The following is a 19,002-nucleotide window of genomic DNA, read 5'->3' on the forward strand; positions in this document are numbered from 1 at the left end:
GCTGATCAAGAAACAAATAAACATAACTTTCAAATCATCATTAAAATCATAAAATCAGCTTAGCATCTAAGTATAAATCAAGCTACTTTAAAAAAGAAATCAAGCTACTTTAAAAAAAAAAAAAAAACAGCATTTATTTAAAATATAAATCTTTTGTAACATAAGTCTTTACTGTCACAATCTCTTTAATGCATCCTTGCCAAATACTTCATCGGCATATTGTAAGTAATTTAATTTAATGACACGGATTAACTGAATAAAAGAAGGTTTAATGTAGTGAGTGTTTTTGTGTTCGTATGAAATGTGTACCGGTTCTGGTCTGGCTCTGTTGGTTCTCTGGGAAACACGTCGCAACTGAACTCCTTTTTTGATGCGCTGCATCATCTCATCCACAGCTTGCTGTCTGGTGTCCTTCTCTGTCAGACACACACACACACACAAACACAGACAGACAAATGGGATTTCTATTAAAGCACATTTAAACAGATCAACACAGATGTAGATAAACATCTGCTGCTTTTCATTAGCAGTCATTTCAGACACTGAATAATATCAGACATAGTGACACCACTAAACAGAACTGTGAGGGTCTCTATTTGAGCTGGCACGCACAAATATCATAAAAAAATCAAAAGAAAGTTGATCTGTGATGTTTGTTTTTGTTTAGCGGCCTTGGCAAACACTTTTAGTCATTCTGTCATTAACTGTAACAAAAAATGTGAATATTATCTTCTTACCAGTCTGATGTTTTTCGGACATGATAAAAATCAATCTAAAAACATTCTCTTTTGCAAAGGCACTAAATTGGCATTACGTTTCAGAGCTAGATTATTGTCCAATAACAACCTCCTATTTATATGCTTTTCAATATTAACAAGAACACCTGAAAGAAAACTGCAATTATTCAACAAAAGTATCTAAGCTTTGGCCTGCACTTATACTTATTATAGGATGTGAAAGAATTTTAGTCAGTCCATTGGAAAGATCACCATTCCTTGAAAATATTCAAACCCAGTGAAAAAGAAAATCAAGCACTAGTGATAAAAGGAAGGCTAAAGTTCACCAGTCAGTTTCTATAAACCTGAACATCATGCCAATAACTGAAGAATTGTCAGTTATTATTATTATTATTATTTCTTTCAGCATAAATGGGTAATGACTTATCCAAACTCTGTACAAAAGTGTTTGTCCTTCAGCAAAAAGCTGGAAGTCTTCTTCCTTTTTCTATCCCATCTTGTTTTTTTGTGTAAGGCTGAAAGAAATGGCTAAGAACAAACTTGAACTTGACCCAAGTCTTTCATTTTTGCTGTGGTTTACTTTATGTGAAACGGTGTACATTAATTACATTCCATCTGATGGAATGCACTGCAGATTTCTAATTGATATTCAACACTGCTCAAAAAGGTCAACATAAACGTCTGAATCTTTCATGTGGCTCGACGACGAACACAACTGCAGGGCAGCCCTGCTAATGAAACAAATCAAAGAAAAAACCTTGAACCATCAACCATCACTGATTACTGTGCTTTTAAATGATCAATCTAAGTAATCTTTGCATTTATTATTATTATTATAATTATTATAAAGCAAAACCTTTAACCCGAGCAGGTTTATAAATTGGAAATGAACTCTGATGGCTCTTCACTCTTTACCTGGAGTTTTCTCAGAGGAGTCCTTCTCCACTAATGCAATTTCAGCGCTCACATCTTTTTTCTTACGAAGTATAGAGAGTAATGAGCTAAAAGAGACAGAGACAAAAGAAAAAATGGAGAACTTAAGCAAAATTTCCGGTTTCAACAAGAAATGTGTCATTGAAATTTCCCAGTGAGCAAACAGCCTACTGACTGCAGTTTTCATCTGATCTTTTTTATTATTAAGTTATATTTCTTTATTTTGATGGCTTTCATCACAAACAGACACTCACCTGAGTGGGTTGCTTGAGGAGGCAGGGGGTGGAGGTGGAGGAGGTGGGGGCGGGGGTGGAGGAGGGGGTCCTGGGGCAGCTGGTGGTGGATTGGAGACCTGCTGGAGCTTCTTTTTCAGTTCCTCCACTGCAAAACAGAGATATAAACACTGGGTTATTTAGAGTGTTGTTCAAAAGTTTGGGGAGAAATTAAATACTTTTATTAAGCAACGATGCATGACATTGATAAAAAGTGACAACAAATACATTTATTAATGTGACAAAACTTCTATTTCAAATAAAACACTTTTATAGTAAGAAAATATTTCCTGAATATCGAATCAGCACATTAGAATGATTTCTGAAGGATCATATGACACTAAAGAAAATTCAGCTTTGCATCACAGAAATAAATGACATTTTAAAATATTTTAAAATAGAAAACTTATTTTAAATGTTAAAGAACATTTCACAATATTACTGTTTTTACTGTATTTTTAATCAAATGGTGAACATAACAGACTACTATTTTTTTATATCTAAAAAACTGCCCCCTAACGTGGTACCTGTGAATCTGAGGTCTTTAGCCTCGGTTTCAGCTTTAGTGTGTTTGTGCTGCCACTCTTTCCTCTCCTCATCCAGCAATTCAGTCTGTCTCTGTAACGCTGACAGCTGCTTCTTTAAATCACTGCCATGTATCTGCTCTTCAAGAGCCTTCACCTGGAATCCACCAACAAAACATGGGTTGTAAAAACAGAATGTGATCTCTGAACTTAAGGTATAGTTCACTTATAAAATAAATACTCTGCCATCATGCCATCAAATGAAATGGTGACCAGGTCTCCTTCCACTTTCACAAAAATAGCAGCTTGGACACTGGACCAGTGTTTTTTTTTTTTTACAGTCACTGAGATACTATTATAGTCTTTTTTTTATATATATATTTTCAGTTTTTATAATTTAATTATGTTTTTTAAGATTTTATTATTATTTAACTTGTTGAAATAAAATAAGTTTAATAAAAAATCTATATCTATATCTATATCTATCTATATATATATATATAAAATTATTTCTGTAAATAAAATTAAATATCTCCTTATGAGTTCCATGCAAGAGAAAAAGTCTCGCCTTTCCAATGGAACGACATGAAGATGACAAAATGATGACTTTTTTGGGTGAACCATCCCTTCAAGGCAGTACAACATAGTGACTGTACTTCCATCCTTCACAGCCTCATTATTTTTCTTGTCATATTAAATGTCATATACTCTAACTAAATTCTACAGTGATGGCAGACAAATATCATGAAGTGAGTGAGTGATGTCACCTCCAGCATTTTCCTTGATCCTTTAATGATTGTTTAAATGCACAATACTGCTCATTCCTTCTCCTTTTAGAAAGACACATAATGAACTGCATGTGTGTTTGTTTTGGTGTGACACTAGGAGGGCTTGGTTTGGTTGATTTGATTGGTTTGTCTGTTATTATTTTAATGACATTCGGTCTGCACCCTCTCAGGACACTGTGACCTAAAGGACAGTGTGGGGATTAATGTGTTTATGTGTGTGTGTTTATTACCTGCTGTTGATGCTCCAGTCTCTGTGTCTCTAAAGTGTGTGTCAATGTGTTGATCTCTGCCAGAGCTTTCTGCAGAGCTTCTGTTGGAGGCACACTTTGGATCAACATCTGGCTTTGTCTTTTCAGCTTCTTCTGCTCAACTAGCATTTCATTCACCCACAGAGAGACAGAGAGATAAGCACACATTCACATTCACTTAATTAACATATTCCAGAAACCCATAAATATTCAGAGTTCCCAGCATGTCTTATACATTTAAGAAAGTAATTATGAAATCAAATCAAACTGAGCTTTCACCTCATGTGCAAACTTCTCTGCTTCAGATCGCAGGTCCCTCTGGAGGTTTAGATCATCCTGCAAGGCCTCAAACTCATCTAGAGCATATTGAGAAACTACAAACACACACATACAGGTAAGTTTTCTATATATCTTGTCTATGGAATAATTTATATTACTGTTGACCTTCTGATGTCATCCACCACAGAGCATAGACCTTTAAAAGGCATTTTAGGGTGTAATGTGCCATTTAAATCAGCATGGTCAAGTTAAGTTAAGTTACTTTTATTTCTATAGTACTTTATACAATACAGATTTGTATCAAAGCAACTTTACAGTGATAAAAAAGGAAAACAGCAGAATCAATAGTGTCTGATAATGACCTTTGGCTCTTATCCGTAATTCTACTTTTCTGACCTCTTTATATGTCTTTTATTTAAATTACTGTTAAAAAGTTTGGGGTTGGTCATTTATTTTTTTTATGTTTTTGAAAGAAGTCTCTTATACCCACCCAGGCTGCATTTATTTGATCAAAAATACAGTAAAACCATCAATATTGTAAAACATTATTACAATTCTAAAAACTTAAAATATAATTTATTCCTGTTATGGCAAAGTTGAATTTTCAGCATCCATTAACCCCAGTGTCACATGGTCCTTCGTAAATCATTCTAATATGCTGATTTGGTTGTTATCAATGTTTGGTTGAAATTTCTTATTATTATCAATACTGTGCTGCTTAACACTTTTGTGGAAATGATACAACAATATAATATAATTAGAAAGTTCAAAAGAACAACATTTATTTCAAATAGAAATCTTTCGTAACATTATAAATGTCTTTACTTTTACTTTTGATCAATTTAATTCATTCTTGCTGAATAAAAGTAGTAACTTCTTTAAAAAAAAAAAAAGATTCCTCCAAACTTTTGAACGGCAGCATGACTATAATCTTCTATAAGATTCTATAATCTTCTTTTGTATGCAACAGAGTGCAACTCTCTCAAATATATCATTATTAACAAAATATAATTCTTTATTTAAAGTGATAACTGATAAGATTATGACATTACGTTTTTTTTAAATTTAATTCATGCATTAAATAACTCAAAACACGCACAAACAAACAGAAAAAAAAAATTGTGAAAAATCATGCATTCTGATATTTGTGATATTTGCATGATCTGTTATGAGTCTATAATCAAGCAGGTGTCAGAAATCACTCAGATTTACATAAAAATATTGTATGACTTATTGTTATTGTAATAATGATACAAGAAACACAGTATTCTTCAGTATAGCAATGAAGATATACCAGAGTGTGTTAGGATCAATGAATGTCTGGACTGGAAAGCAGTAGAGAGAGAGTGAGAGAGAGGCTGATGTAAGGGGATACAGTAGAGAGCAGAAGCACAACTGACCTCTGTTGTATTTTCCCAAGAGCTTCTTTTGTTGGAATGTTTCAGCTATTAAAACAGTATTATCATGCTTCTCTTTCAGGAGTTAGGAAGAAAGGGAGAGTGAGAGCTTCATTTATTTAGGTATTTAACTGGTTCAGCTGAAACACCGAACAACATGACACAAAGACAGACCCTTCTTTTCTGTTTGGTTGTCATAATTCTGAGTGAAAGCCACTGTGAAACATGGCAAAGGTTAATATTAAAGACATCAAGGAGGTGGATCACAACATTTTCGTTGTCATGATTTTTACTTTTCCATTAAGAAAAAATAACATTTTGAATGTATATTGTAGACCTGTTGCACGTTAGATCTCTCTTAAAGTTGAATAGTAAGTTAATGCAGTAAAACCCGAGATTAAATGCTTTTCTCACATACTTCCTGTCTAGTTTGGCAGAGCTGCTCTCTTGTCGTCTCCAGATCGATCGCCATCTGCTTCTTCTCAGCCAGGATCACCTCTAGTTTATCCCTCAGCTCTACCATAAATAAACAAAAAAAAAGTATTGTCTTGTGTGTCTTGTAACCAAACATCATGAATTGAGAACTGCAGCGGAGGGCAAAATGACTTGTATTTTAGTCTGTTTCTTATAAAAGCTATTGTATCCAAGACTTCGAAATAAAGCTTGTACTGTATGGACTACTTTTACAATGTTTTTCAGTGCATGAAAGCCTTGAAAAAAGCCTGTGGTCACTTTCAAATTTTAACTGTTGTTTCAATATAAAGATTTTTGTAAAAATTGCATTTAATACTTAAAACACATAAATAAATAAATAAATAAATAAATAATAACATAAAAAAATGGAAAGCCTGTGGTCAGTTTGTTTTATGTAAAAGTGTAAAATATTTTATATTAAATATATATATATATATTAAATAAAAAAAAATTAAAAAAAACTTTCACAGAAAAAAAAAACACTGAGGATGAGTACATAACTAAATTTCAATTTTTGGATAAAAAAATTCTAATAGCCTCAAAAACTAGACACTTAGTGGCAAAGGTGGCAATTTTTTTGTACTAATAAATAATGACTGCTTTCACACAAGTTTGTAAACCATTTTTTGACTACACAGGTAGTCAAGCCTCAATTTAATGCCAAAGCCTATGTTATTATGACAGGCCCAGTCAATCTGCTTGAACAAAAAACATGCAATTCTTTTGCTGTCTGTGTCATAGAAATCATACACTTCACCTTTAAAACTATTATGTAGATGCAAAAAGTATAAAGTAATAAAAATATTTTATTAAACAATACATTGTGGGACAGTGCACTGACCCACCTGTAATGACAATCTGACAGTGGGAGGAGCTACAGACACCTGACTCCTCCTCCTGTGGATCTTCATCACCCTCATCATCCAGACTGATCTCAGCGATGACATCAGCACCAAGGCGGGACATAAAGAGCATACTCTTCCTCTTCAGAGAACGGTTCTGTCTGTTCAACTGAGAGAAAGATATACATTTGTGTTTTTGAAAGATATTTTATCTAAAGCAGCTTAGAGTGCATTTAATGTATACATTTCAGCTCATGATCTGAGTGCTGCTGGCATCACACAGGACCAACTGAGCTACACTATCAAAACATGAATTTGCTTGGTCTCTGTGAAGAGAACGAAAATCCAGTGTCTACTGAAAAACGCAGGTGCAAAAAAACGTTAATCTAGTGAGGCCAATGTCTTCACATTTATAGGAATAATCAGAGATCAAAATGACACCTGTAACACCACAAATGATATAAAACCCAAGCCGGTGATTTTCTGCGTTTGGCATGGAGTGAAAAGATATGAGAAATCAAATCAGCAGCATGTAGACATACCAGCCCACTGGAACCCCAGCGAGCGCCCATGCAATTCCCCTCAATCACACAGCCAAACACACACAGCACGAACACTCTGGAAAAGAGCAATAATCAAGGGGAAAATAATAGACATTTCATTACACGTATGCAGGAGCAACAGCAGCAGACACTCCTGTTTTCATAAATAATTACAGCATTCTATCAGGCGCGGCCAAAGACCCCCTCCCTCGCCACGTGCACATACCTGCATTTGAGAAATTTTACCTTTTTGAACACCCAATTAAAGTAATTTAAGACTGGTCACTCACACTTCAATTAGGGAGGCCACTTAATGAAAACTCAGAGAGCCAATGGGGGTGGAGGTATGTAAATTTGTACCGGATGACATTCCGGTCAGAGACAGAAAAAGAGCGGGAGGCAGGGATAAAATACCCCTCTTTAACGAGCCTTTATTAATGACATCCAAGTGAGGACACACAGCACGTGAATCCATTTCTTGATGCCGTCCTTCCTGCTGAATGCATCTTTTAAAAACGCAATCAACATAAACACACAGACACACACGCATACACGCTCGCTCTGCGATAATCATCCGGCATTGATGAGAGCGCAGCGGTGAAATTACACACTGGCAGAAATCAGACGTGCGTCCCGAGGTGGCCAGGCCCCTCATCTCCTCTGATCACACATCAAAACAAAATGTCATGTGTTTGGATTGCACTTTGATTTGACTGCCACCACCCGCGAACCCTCATCCATTACTGTTTTTAATTCAAAATGTTCCAGAGTTTAAGAAATTGATTATGATTTTTTTCCTCTTCTTTTTTTGTCTGCCTCAGGGTCTCTTGGCAGACAAAATTACAGCCGTCATACACAATAAATCATACCGCTGAAATGTAGAGACTATTTGAGACAATTCCACTCGCCATCCTCCAATCACACCTACCAACATTTTTGGACTAATTTAAATGTAAATTTGGGATGAGCCAATGCTATAATTTTCACAACGTATCCTTCACACTTTCAAAAAGAAGTGAGATTTCTTTTCCATCCTGCGGGCTCAGATGCAAATCAAGTCAAAGTCTTTCATACTTGTTTTATAAATATTAGCAAAATTAGTTCACATAAATACAGCAACAAGGCAATATCAAAATTTCATGTCTGGTTATTTACTTATTTACTGGGTAAGTAGCCAGAAAATAATGTAATATATAATCTGTAAGTCATTATGGTAAAACAAACTTCGTAATGCACCGATATTACAGATCTGGTCAATACCGATAAGGTGATAATTATTTTCATGTTAGGGCATACAAAAAGCCAGCATTAAAGTTTAATACAGTTTTATATAAATGGATAAATAAAAACACTACAAACTAAAATCAGGTTTTTTTTTTTTTAATTCTACAAGTTAGCAAATTAAGGCCAATTATAATGTACAGTATGAAAATGGGCATTCAGTTTGAGATATGCTAATGATTACATTTAACAGTGTTATTAAACCTTTAGTGTTTTAAAAGATTAACGTTAAGTTAAAATTAGATGATGACAAAAGTATAAATAAATAACCAATATCATCCAAAACCAATAAATTAAAACAAATTATAATATCATCAGATACACAATAGGGTACCAACATATTTTGCATTTCTAAATAGGAATCTTTCTCATTTTGGGGATAATTCAATTCAATTTAATTCAAAACAGCATATTAGAATTATTTCTGAAGGATCATGTGAGACTGGGGTAATAAAGGCTGAAAATTCAGCTTTGCCCTCAAAGGCCATCACAAAATAACTTATATTTTAAAATATTTTACTTAAAACAGTTATTTTAAATTGTAATAATAACACTTCTGTATTTTTGATCAAATAAATGCAGTTTTGGTAAGCATAAAAGACTTTTCAAAAACATAAAAAAAAAAAAACTTTGGAATATTGTTAAAAAAAAAAAAACTCTTAGGAAAATCAACAATTTTAATGCAAGAAATTTGGAATTCAGAGATCAATGCAATGCAAAGTGTTTCCTGCCTTAAAATAAAGACAGATGAGATATTTGAGAGGAATCGGCTATGTGCTGAAAGAGCAACTAGTGACAAACACAACTGCATCCTCAAACAGTCATGTGTCCTGAAAGATGGAAGATAAGTATACCTGTGGAGGCCAAAACCTACAGGACTCTCCTGCTGTTAGTCGCACAGACGTGAGGGCCTCGGTGTGGAGGTTTTCACAGAGCAGCCAGGACAAAGGGCATCTGCACTGGTTTTCATGCACAGTGGCTGCCGGCGAACACAGAACAAGCTGGGCTGTGCATTTAAGGATGTCAAGAAACCATTGATTGGTTAAATCGAGCTTTTATCCAACACATAATGCTGAGGCACAAAACGGCCCAGCTGCAGGTCCATTTCCTCCATACAAATGACATGCTCTGTGGTCTTCCTCAACTGCAGCTCTCAGAAACATCTGTGATGGCTTCACATACTTCAAGGAAAAATTTTTTGCTATACCTCAAGAGAAATCTCACAAGCGATTCTCAAGAAATGGCAGGAATGAAATCCACGCTAAATAACAGTAAGCCAGCAGGGTTTTGTCACCTCAGTCTATTTTGTCAAGTATAAAAAATAAATGTCAGTTTTCATTTGCACAGTGAAATGTCTTCTTTTTTTGGATGCAGAAAGACTTCAAATGCTTCTAAAATGCAGGACAACAGGTGTCCTTTTTCAATCTAAAGACTATTTTCTCCTGGTCTTTATCTCTTTTATCTGTGTCTTTATTCCTTTCACATAATTGGTACTGTTCTCTCATTTCTCTCTCTGTGTGTGGTGATCAGCGCTCATCACCGACAGACAGCAGAAGAAAGTTGATTCATCCATCAGAGAGATGGCAATGAGCTGGTAATCGTTCCTGCTAATTTGCCTCACACCTGGGCTTTTAGAGATCCATTTACCTGCTGAGCGCTCAGTGTAGATGCCACTTCACTTTTCAGACCCGACTGAGCCTGAACGGTAGAACTGAAACCCAACTAAACAATGTGCTGAGCTGGGACTGATGGCAAATTGAATACTTCTGTAATGAGCGGGTCCAGTGAGGTGGGCTGGGAGTCAACACCGGGATGCAGGTATACGGCAGGGAGATAGTCTTTAGGACTGACTCCAGCATGAACTGAATGGACTGACTGCCCATGTGGAGTACAATTGTGTCTACTTTGCTCAGGATGGAGGAGAAAATAAATGGATGGAAGGTTGGTTGGAATGGTTGGATAGAGGCATGATGGATCCCAATCTATTTACAAAAACATAGGTGTATGATTCTGGAAGTATTGTTTCTGAGAATAGTAGAGCAGAACTGAATGAAATAGAATAGAACAGAACACATAGTAGCAAGACCAAATGAAACAGATAAGAAGAGAATCAAAAGAAACAGTATCAAATGAAGAACAGAATCAAATGAAATGGAACAAAAGAGAATCAATTGAAACAGAAGAGAAAAAAAAAATCAAATGAATCAGAACTGAACAGTACAGAATCACATGAAACAGAGCACAGGAGAATTAATCAAACAGAAAAGAACAGAATCAAATAAATAGTCCAGAACAGCATCAAATTCGTCAGAACACCACAGAGGAGAGCAGAATAGAAGAAAATCAAAAGGAATAAGAACATAAAGGAGAATCAATTTGATCAGAGCAGAAAAAGGAGAATCAAATGAAACCGAACAAAGAAGAATTGAATGAAACAGAAAATAACTAAATCAAATGAATCAGGACAAAACAGATGAAACAGAGAACATGAGAATTAAATTAAACCGAACCAATCCAAACAAAAAGAAGAACAGAATAAAAAAAAGAACAAAACAGAATCAAATGAATAAGAAAAGAAATAAATGAAACAAAACAGAACATAATCAAATGACACAGAGCAGAATTAAATAGAACAGAATAAAATGAATCAAAAATAACAGAATGAAATAAAACAACATAATCAAATGACACAGAACATAACAAAATCAAATAAATCAGAACAGATGAGAATCAAATGAAATAGAAAGGAAGAAATTTAAATAAAACAGAAGTAAATCAAGAATCAACTGAACCAAAACACAACAGAATCAATTGGAACAGAACAGAAACAAGGGGAATCAAATGAAACAGAGTAAAACAGACCAGATGATCATTAACTTTTGTAAAACCCCACCTTTGAGGCCAAAGCTTCTACACTCTCTCTGCATGTCTTCTCAATCTCTAGATTCTCCTGAATGTTGTTCACCTCCTCGATCACCCTGTGTGACACTGAAGACAAGCAATATGTCAAAAATTGTGATGTTTTCTTCAACACAAACACACTACAGTTGTCACTACATGCAAGCACACAACTAATTGTCTGTCAAGCACACACTGGACCAGCCAGCACAGTACATCATGACGTTCACAGACAAGGTCACAACATCATACAATTACTCTGTCCAGAGCACTGAAAATTAGAACAGCTCTTTATCAGCTATCATCCTCTCCAGACTTCTTTCGAGCAAGTCGGCTGGGGACATTTGGTGTGTGAAACAACTGGAACTACAGTTCATATGGTGGACAAAACACATGGTAACACAACGCAAGCAAGGATTTGAACTGTGTTTGAATAGTTGATGTAGTAGTTATAGCAGTATTCTGAAGTTTGACATGCTGTTCTTCATCAAAAATGACTCAAAACATCTTTGTAATTCTTACATAATTATTATACCTGTTATTTTATTACAGAGTTGTAATTTAAAGATTCATATGGACATGGAATATTTGTATCCACTGATCTGTCACTCTGTTGGACTATTAAGTGAACAGTTTTCCAGCATTATATGCATATTTGAACCCTTTCCAACACACACACAAACACACACACACAGGTGTTCCTATCATTATAGGGACATTCCAAAGGCATAACGGTTTTTATACTGTACAAACTGTATTTTTTTAATCCCTTACCCTAACCCTACACCCAGCCATTAAAAATGTATGTTTTTTTTAAAGAAATTAATACTTTTATTAATAAAGAATGCATTAAATTGATAAAAAGTGAAAGTAAAGCCATGGAAAAGGAAGATTCGGCTGCGCTGCTGCCCTCTGGGACCAATGCCTGAATCTGATTCAGAAATGACAGCTATGCTTTCCCGGGCCACCGTGAGGGTAGGGCTCGAGTGGAGTCCTCCACCGTGTCCTGAGCCCTCAAGGTTGGATGACTGGTTCTTCGGGGTGGCCCGCACTAGTTCTCAGCACCCCACCCAGTGCCATTCTTCCCGGAGGTGCATGAGGGAGCTTACCAGGTCGTGGAAGTCACCTTTTTCTGCCGGAAACAGACCTGCTAATTCCTCCTCCCTCACCACTATCGATAGTGGTGCAGCTAGGGGGTATTCGGGGGTCCCCCCGGTGAAGCAGTCAGTTGCGATGCAGTTGTGTCCTTATGCCACCTCCACCTGGCAGGGCAAACCATGCCTCCCCTCCCGGGTCTGTAGGTACTTGTCTGGTCTGTCTGGCAATGCTTATGTGGCCTGTGGAGAAGTTCTGAAAGAGCTCCGAACCGCAACTGACCTCACGCTCTAAGTGACGGAGGTCACTGCGAGTTCTCTTGGTCATGCGATGTCCACACTTGTGGTCCAGGAGCTTCACCTCTGGCTGTGTCTGGTCAACATGAGGGAGCAGTTCTCGGCAGCACAGGAGCAGACTGAGGCAATCTGTCATGTCCTGCCCCGGCGGGTAGCTGCTGCCTCCACCCATCCGCAGTGCCCCAGGATGCTCATCGCCGAGGGCAGCCCCCTGAGTCCACCCCCACTCCCGTGCTGCATCCGCAGCAGCCTCAAGCAAGCGGTGCTGTGGAGCTGGGCTTAGGCAGGCCACCCCGCCCGTCCAGGCTCCCATCAAACCAGGCGGTGATCAGAAGAGCAAGAGGCCCCTGGATGGGCGACCCAGAGAGAGAGGGAACTGCTCTTTGGGGGATGGTGAATGCACCTCTCCCTGCCCCGGATGAGGGCCGGGTGGAGAATCTGGTTTCCAAAAATCTCGACAAGAGAGCAGTTTTCTCTTTCTCTGGATCCTAAGAGGGCATGGAAAGTCGCGGACGGACCAACACTGAACCACACTCACCCTCCTCTCTCACCAGCAGGCAGCAGCAGGTGGTTCAAGAGCATCATCAAAGGCCCTACTCACACACCCTTTGCCAAACCGTGGAACCAGGTAAGCGTTGCACTGCACACTCAGACACCTCTTCGGTCCGCCCATGGACCGGGTCCCTGCGTTCAACCTGGTTGCCCCACCGCGGGTATGTCGGTGGTCCTACTGGTCCAGCTTGTACGGTGTCTGGGTGCCTGGCTACCCAAACTGTCTCACTGGCTCCTGCAGATCATCAGACTCGGCTATGCGATTCAGTTCACCCGGTGTCCCCCAAGTTCTATGCCATCTGCTTCACGTCAATGAAGATGGCTGATGCTCCTGTCTTGCATGCGGAGATCGCAGTCCTATTGGTAATGGACGCAATAGAGCCGGTCCTTCCAGCCGATATGCAGACAGGGTTTTACGGCCATTACTTCATTGTACCCAAGAACACACATTCAGTGTCGGGGGTTTGGATGGGCCCCCAACTGCACTGGCACGTCAACTGCCTAGAGTTGTTAGCAGTAAGCCTTGCCTTGAACCATATCAGAAGGCACGTATGAGGGAAGCACGTGCAACACTGTGACCGTTGCGTACATCAACCGACCTGTTCGCCTCTCCAGAGACCTCTCACTGCCAGTTGTTTTACTCCCTGACTGAGGGAACACTCTGCACAGATGCACTGCACACAGCTGGCTGTGGGGCCTGCACAAATATGCTTTCCCCCTGTGAGCCTTCTCACACAGACACTGTGCAAGATCAGGGAGGAGGAGGTCTTGCTTGTGGCGCCCTACTGGCCCACTCGGACCGGGTTCCCAAAACTAATGCTCCTTGTGACAGCCCCTCTCTGGCATTCCTTTGAGGAAGGATCTACTGACTCAGAGAAAGGGCACCCTTTGGTACCAATGTCCAGACCTCTGGAAACCTCATGTCTGATCCCTGGACGGGACGCGGAGGTTCTAGATGACATACCCCAAGAGGTTGTAGACACCATCACTTCGGCAAGTGCACCATCTATGAGTGCTTATGCCTTGAAGTGGAACCTGTTTGTCGAGTGATGTTCTTCTCACCGAGAGGACCCCCGTAGATGGCCGATCAGAGTTGTGCTGTCCTTTTTGCAGCAAGGGTTGGAGGGAAGGCCGTCTCCCTCCACCCTTGAAGTCTATGTGGCTGAGATTGCTGCATATCACAACCCTGTGGAAGGGAAGTCGGTAGGGAGGCATGACTTGGTTGTCAGGTTCCTTATGGGGGCAAGAAGTTTAAATCCTCCTCTGCCCCACACTATACCCTATTGGGACCTGACTCTAGTGCTCAGAGGACTACAGCCGGGCCCATTTGAGCCCTTGCAGTCAGTCAAGCCAAAGTTTCTTTCACTGAAAATTCTGCTCCTGATTGCATTGGCCATTGGGGACTAGTGAACCTGCAAGCACTGCCCCTGGAAGAGGCAGACCCAGCCCTAGCTTTGCTTTGTCCCGTCCAAGCCTTGAGATGGTACATAGACCAGACACAAAGATTCAGGACCTCAGATCAGCTCTTTGTCTGTTACGGAGGCTGGCAGAAGGGAAATGCCGTCTCAAAGCAGAGGATGGCGCACTGGATAGTGGATGCCATCACCCTGGCTTATCAGGCACAGGGTGTGCCCTACAAGCTCACTCTACTAGAAGTGTTGCTTCCTCCTGGGCACTGGCTCTTGGTGCCTCGCTGACAGATATTTGTAGAGCTGCAGGCTGGGCGACCCCCAACACATTCGCTAGATTCTATAGGCTTCATATGGAGCCGGTATCCTCCTGTGTTCTCACCTCAAACAGGTAGAAGCACTTACAGGCCCTGGTTTAGTGTCCACTTGCTAAACTGCTTCATAGAGTCTATACGATAGACCCTGTCGAGCTCCTCCATCCCCTCGGCAGCCAGATGTGACGGAACGTCCGGTGCCAGGCCCTCACTTGATGAATCTATTAGAACCAGTAGAGGGCTGGGTTCCATATGTAAAGACCTGAGTCAATCCCATATGTGTAAAGTCCACAGTACAGCATCAGAGCCCCGTGTTTCCCCAGCAGACTTCTGCCATTTCCAAGAGGGTTATAATCACCTCTAATCTTCCATATGCACCTAAATGATTGTTCCTATGTGTGAGTGCTTTTGAAACCTGCTTCGAGAAGGATTGGGCTTCTGAAACATTCCTGTTCCAAGTGGAACGGGTACATTTTCCTAGTGTTATCCAATCTCACTGAGTGGGTGTGCTACAACAAACAGTGACTGGTCTTCTTGTTGTGAGCCCCGGCCTACGCCGAAACGGGGGAGCAGGAGGCTCGCACAGGGCACTGGAAGTGGCAGCATCTGTGGTGCTTTGATAGAGATCACAAAGACGGTCATTACCAATGTGATGTTGAGAGTGACCGACTGAAAGGGAACGTCTCGGTTACGTATGTAACCCTCGTTCAGTGAAGGAGGGAACGGAGACGTCACATCCTGTTGCCACAGCTGCTGTACCACCGCTAAGCGGCCAGGTCACCGGCTCGGCTCCTCAGCAAAAACCTGAGTATTCATTGCAACTGCTGCCTAGTTATACTCGCGCTGCGATCAGCGGCAGCTGGACGCAATCATTGCATGCCAATGTGCATTGGCTCATTTAGTTTTTGAAATGGATTGGTCTCTCTAAGCGAGATCCCAAAGTCTGTCATTACCGACGTGACGTCTCTGTTCCCTCCTTCAGGGAACAAGGGTTACATACGTAACAGAGATGTTATCTGCAGTGTTTCCTTGCTTTCACTGGCAAGAACCTTCAAAAATCCACAGTGTATCTGAAGAGTTTCTCTTTGTTCTACATTTCTAAACATTTGAGGTTAGTCTCTCAAGCGCAAAAAGAGTCTCAAAACAAGCTGATTTGAGATGAAACTTACAACATTCAAACTCAAAACACAGTCACAGTCTGACGAGCAGCCGCAATCTAACAACCTCCAAAGAGGTGTAAAGCTTGGTACACACTAAAAGTTTTTTTACATTTTATAAGATTTTAAAAATGTGAAGGACCACAAACATGAGGACAAAAAATCCTAGATTTAACCGTTTTGCTCGTATAGTGTGTGGTGTCCTTGGGTTTACCCCACACATCAGGATTTGTTATCACGTCTCCGACGTTCTTCCGAGCAGATTCAGTCACTTTTAACACACCTCACACCACAGGAAAATCTGATAAGATAGTCTTTAGAACCACCAAGATAATCGGGACATTATATAGGATTGTCGGAAGGAGAGAAATCGGCCCAAAATCAGCCCGATTATCTTGTGGTGTGTACTCAGCATAAGATGGCGAGATGGAAGAGGCAGATGCTCTTAATGCCTGGAGCTCTTACCTTATTTGTGTCCGTAATCACCAGAGACTGGCCACGGACCAGCTCACAGCCTCTTAACTAATTACACATTGTGGTTGAGAGGCAAAAACAGGAATTAGCACCATCACGGCCAGCGGCTGCCTCCCAATGACACCTAATTAAGACTTGATGAACGCCCGTGTCTGCGATATCCAAGTTCCCGCTGTAAGCCTTTCGCTGTCACTCATTAAACAGTACTTAGCTGCCAGTTGGTCCCCCTCCACCCCATCTTTCATCTCTCTCTCTCCCTGCTAGTACTAGCACTAAGTGACAGGTTAATTGTAATAGCTGCTACACATAAACCGGGCTAAGTGTGAGGTAGTTGTGGAGCAGGAGGGGGACGAGGGGGAGACTTCACACGTCAGGCTTGGCAGCTTTAATTGTAAGTTTTGGCCTCGCCATCAACGTTGCATCTTCAAATCTCTTTCTTCTCGCACCATTCCTCTGTTTTCCCCCCGGCTTTTCGCGCACGCGTCTTCTCAGAGACAGACAGTGATTACGTGCGCAAGAACGCCGAGTATAATGCTATCGAGTTTGCGTGTTGGAGAAGTGAATTAGAGCCTCTGATGCTGTTTCTACAGTGCCGAGCTTGATGAGGGGGCAGATGCCTTTGTGGTCTTATCATTAGAACACAATGGTCATGTTGTCATCAACCTTGCCATCTCCAATTGAAAAGACATGATTGTGTGTTGGGGGCTTTTTCCTCGCTCGCTCACTCCCCAGCTCCCCCCAGCCAGCCATACTCCCCCTCAGTCGCTTTGCGCTGAATAGAAGCAATTTTCAGAGAGCTATGAAATCACGTAATAGCTCCTAATATGCAGCTGCTCTGCTAGAAGCTGCAGCCACTATTTAAGTGGAAGTCATACACAATACGTGTTTATGGCGGAGGAAACATGAGCAAAGGCCAAGATTATTCACAAAAACACACACTCTTCTCTATCAAATAATGACCTATTTCGTGCATTAAAATGAGAATGTAATGGATTTTTTTCCCCTCCTCCCCAACACCACTGGCCATTTGTTGTGCTTTTTAAAAATTCGCCTTTTAATTCACATTTGAATTCCATGTTTCCCCCGGCGAAGAAAAAGAGGGTGACATTTGTATAGAAGCACGAGAGAGGTGAAGTGTGGCGATTTGGTTAGGGAGGGATCACCGAAAAACCTATCTGAGACTGAAACCTGTCGCTTTCTCCCTTCACCTAGGTGTGTGATTGATATCAATCCCAAACTTCAGACTATGAGAGCGAAAGCGTCAAATAGCTCCACTTATGTCTGCAAAAAGTCTCAGATGTCAATTTGGTACCTAATGTATTCATCAAAATATCCTACCCAGCATTACATACCCACCTGGGCACAGTGAATGTAAACTCAAAAACATAATTTGTTCACAAGTAATTTTGCAGTTTGAATAACATTAAAACAGGACAGAAAAACAGGGAAAACAAGGAAATGATGATTATGCAATAACTGGGTATGTCTATATGGAATGGTGTCATAGTATTGCAATATTCTGGGATCAAAGTCCAAAAGAGCAAAGCACATATAGCCTGCATTTCCTACAGAAACCGAAGTGAAAGTAGTCTTTATAAACCAATGTGTTTTAAAATACACTTGTTTTAATGCACAACACAGAAGGATGTCTAATGTGAATTTTAAGATCTTTGAAGTAATTCTAAGGTCTTAAAAACCAACCTTTTTCAAATTCTTTCAGCTTCCGTAAGGCCTCATCTCTCTCCTCTTGCATTTGTTTACACTGAAAATAAATAAATCTGGTATCAAATTTATATCATATCATAAATATGGTTTTCATCAAATACATGATATATTGTATATGTTTGGTTCAGTGGCCAGAGTAAATTATGCACTGATAGAATGCATAGATTCTATGATAGAAATATATATATATATTTTTAAACAGAACATCTGCACTTATTTAAAATGATTTATTTACCATCCCAAAATGTAATTTAAAAGGGATAGGGAAAATTCTGTCATCACTAACTCACCTTCAAGAATGAACAGAATGTAAAATTTTGGAAGATGTTTCTGAAAGAAGTCTTTCACGTTCACTAAGGCTACATTTATTTACAGTGTTAGCAGAAATACTGTCAAATATTATTCCAATTTAACATTAAACAATTTCTGTTTTAAAAGCTGAATTGTCAGCAGTCATTCTTCCAGTCTTTAGCGTCACATTCCTTCAGAAATCTTTCTTATCTACACTTTTTTTCACCCCATTTTGATTAAAAAAAATGCATCCTTTTTTAACAAAGTCTTCTTTCAAAAACATTTGAAAAAATCTTACAGACCTACATAGTAGTATACATGAAGGTGAGTAAAGGTGAGTAAATATGACAGAATTTTCAGTTTCAATGCAATAAATGTCAATGCAGTGCTAAAAAAATATATTTTTTCAAAATGTTTTCTTTTATTTTCGGGTAAACTATACCTTTAAGACCACAGACTAATGTGGTATAGAAG

The 19,002-nt window shown here is 39.5% G+C and overlaps 1 protein-coding gene across 1 annotated transcript in view; it reads right to left on the reverse strand.

The window, feature by feature from the left end:
- shtn1 (shootin 1) overlaps nucleotides 1–19,002 on the reverse strand; it is a 28,150-nt gene that overhangs the window by 7,273 nt on the left and 1,875 nt on the right. Inside the window, exons 3-13 of the mRNA XM_042742162.1 lie at nucleotides 18,214–18,274; nucleotides 11,211–11,305; nucleotides 6,498–6,663; nucleotides 5,597–5,694; nucleotides 5,182–5,263; nucleotides 3,782–3,876; nucleotides 3,485–3,631; nucleotides 2,470–2,623; nucleotides 1,925–2,051; nucleotides 1,653–1,738; nucleotides 310–416 (exon numbers count right to left, since the gene is read on the reverse strand). Of these exons, the coding sequence (XP_042598096.1) occupies nucleotides 310–416; nucleotides 1,653–1,738; nucleotides 1,925–2,051; nucleotides 2,470–2,623; nucleotides 3,485–3,631; nucleotides 3,782–3,876; nucleotides 5,182–5,263; nucleotides 5,597–5,694; nucleotides 6,498–6,663; nucleotides 11,211–11,305; nucleotides 18,214–18,274 (1,218 nt within the window). The remainder of the gene's footprint in view (nucleotides 1–309; nucleotides 417–1,652; nucleotides 1,739–1,924; nucleotides 2,052–2,469; nucleotides 2,624–3,484; nucleotides 3,632–3,781; nucleotides 3,877–5,181; nucleotides 5,264–5,596; nucleotides 5,695–6,497; nucleotides 6,664–11,210; nucleotides 11,306–18,213; nucleotides 18,275–19,002) is intronic.

This window comes from Cyprinus carpio, chromosome B17, assembly GCF_018340385.1.
Source record: "Cyprinus carpio isolate SPL01 chromosome B17, ASM1834038v1, whole genome shotgun sequence".
In the NCBI taxonomy this organism is placed as follows: Eukaryota; Metazoa; Chordata; class Actinopteri; order Cypriniformes; family Cyprinidae; genus Cyprinus; species Cyprinus carpio.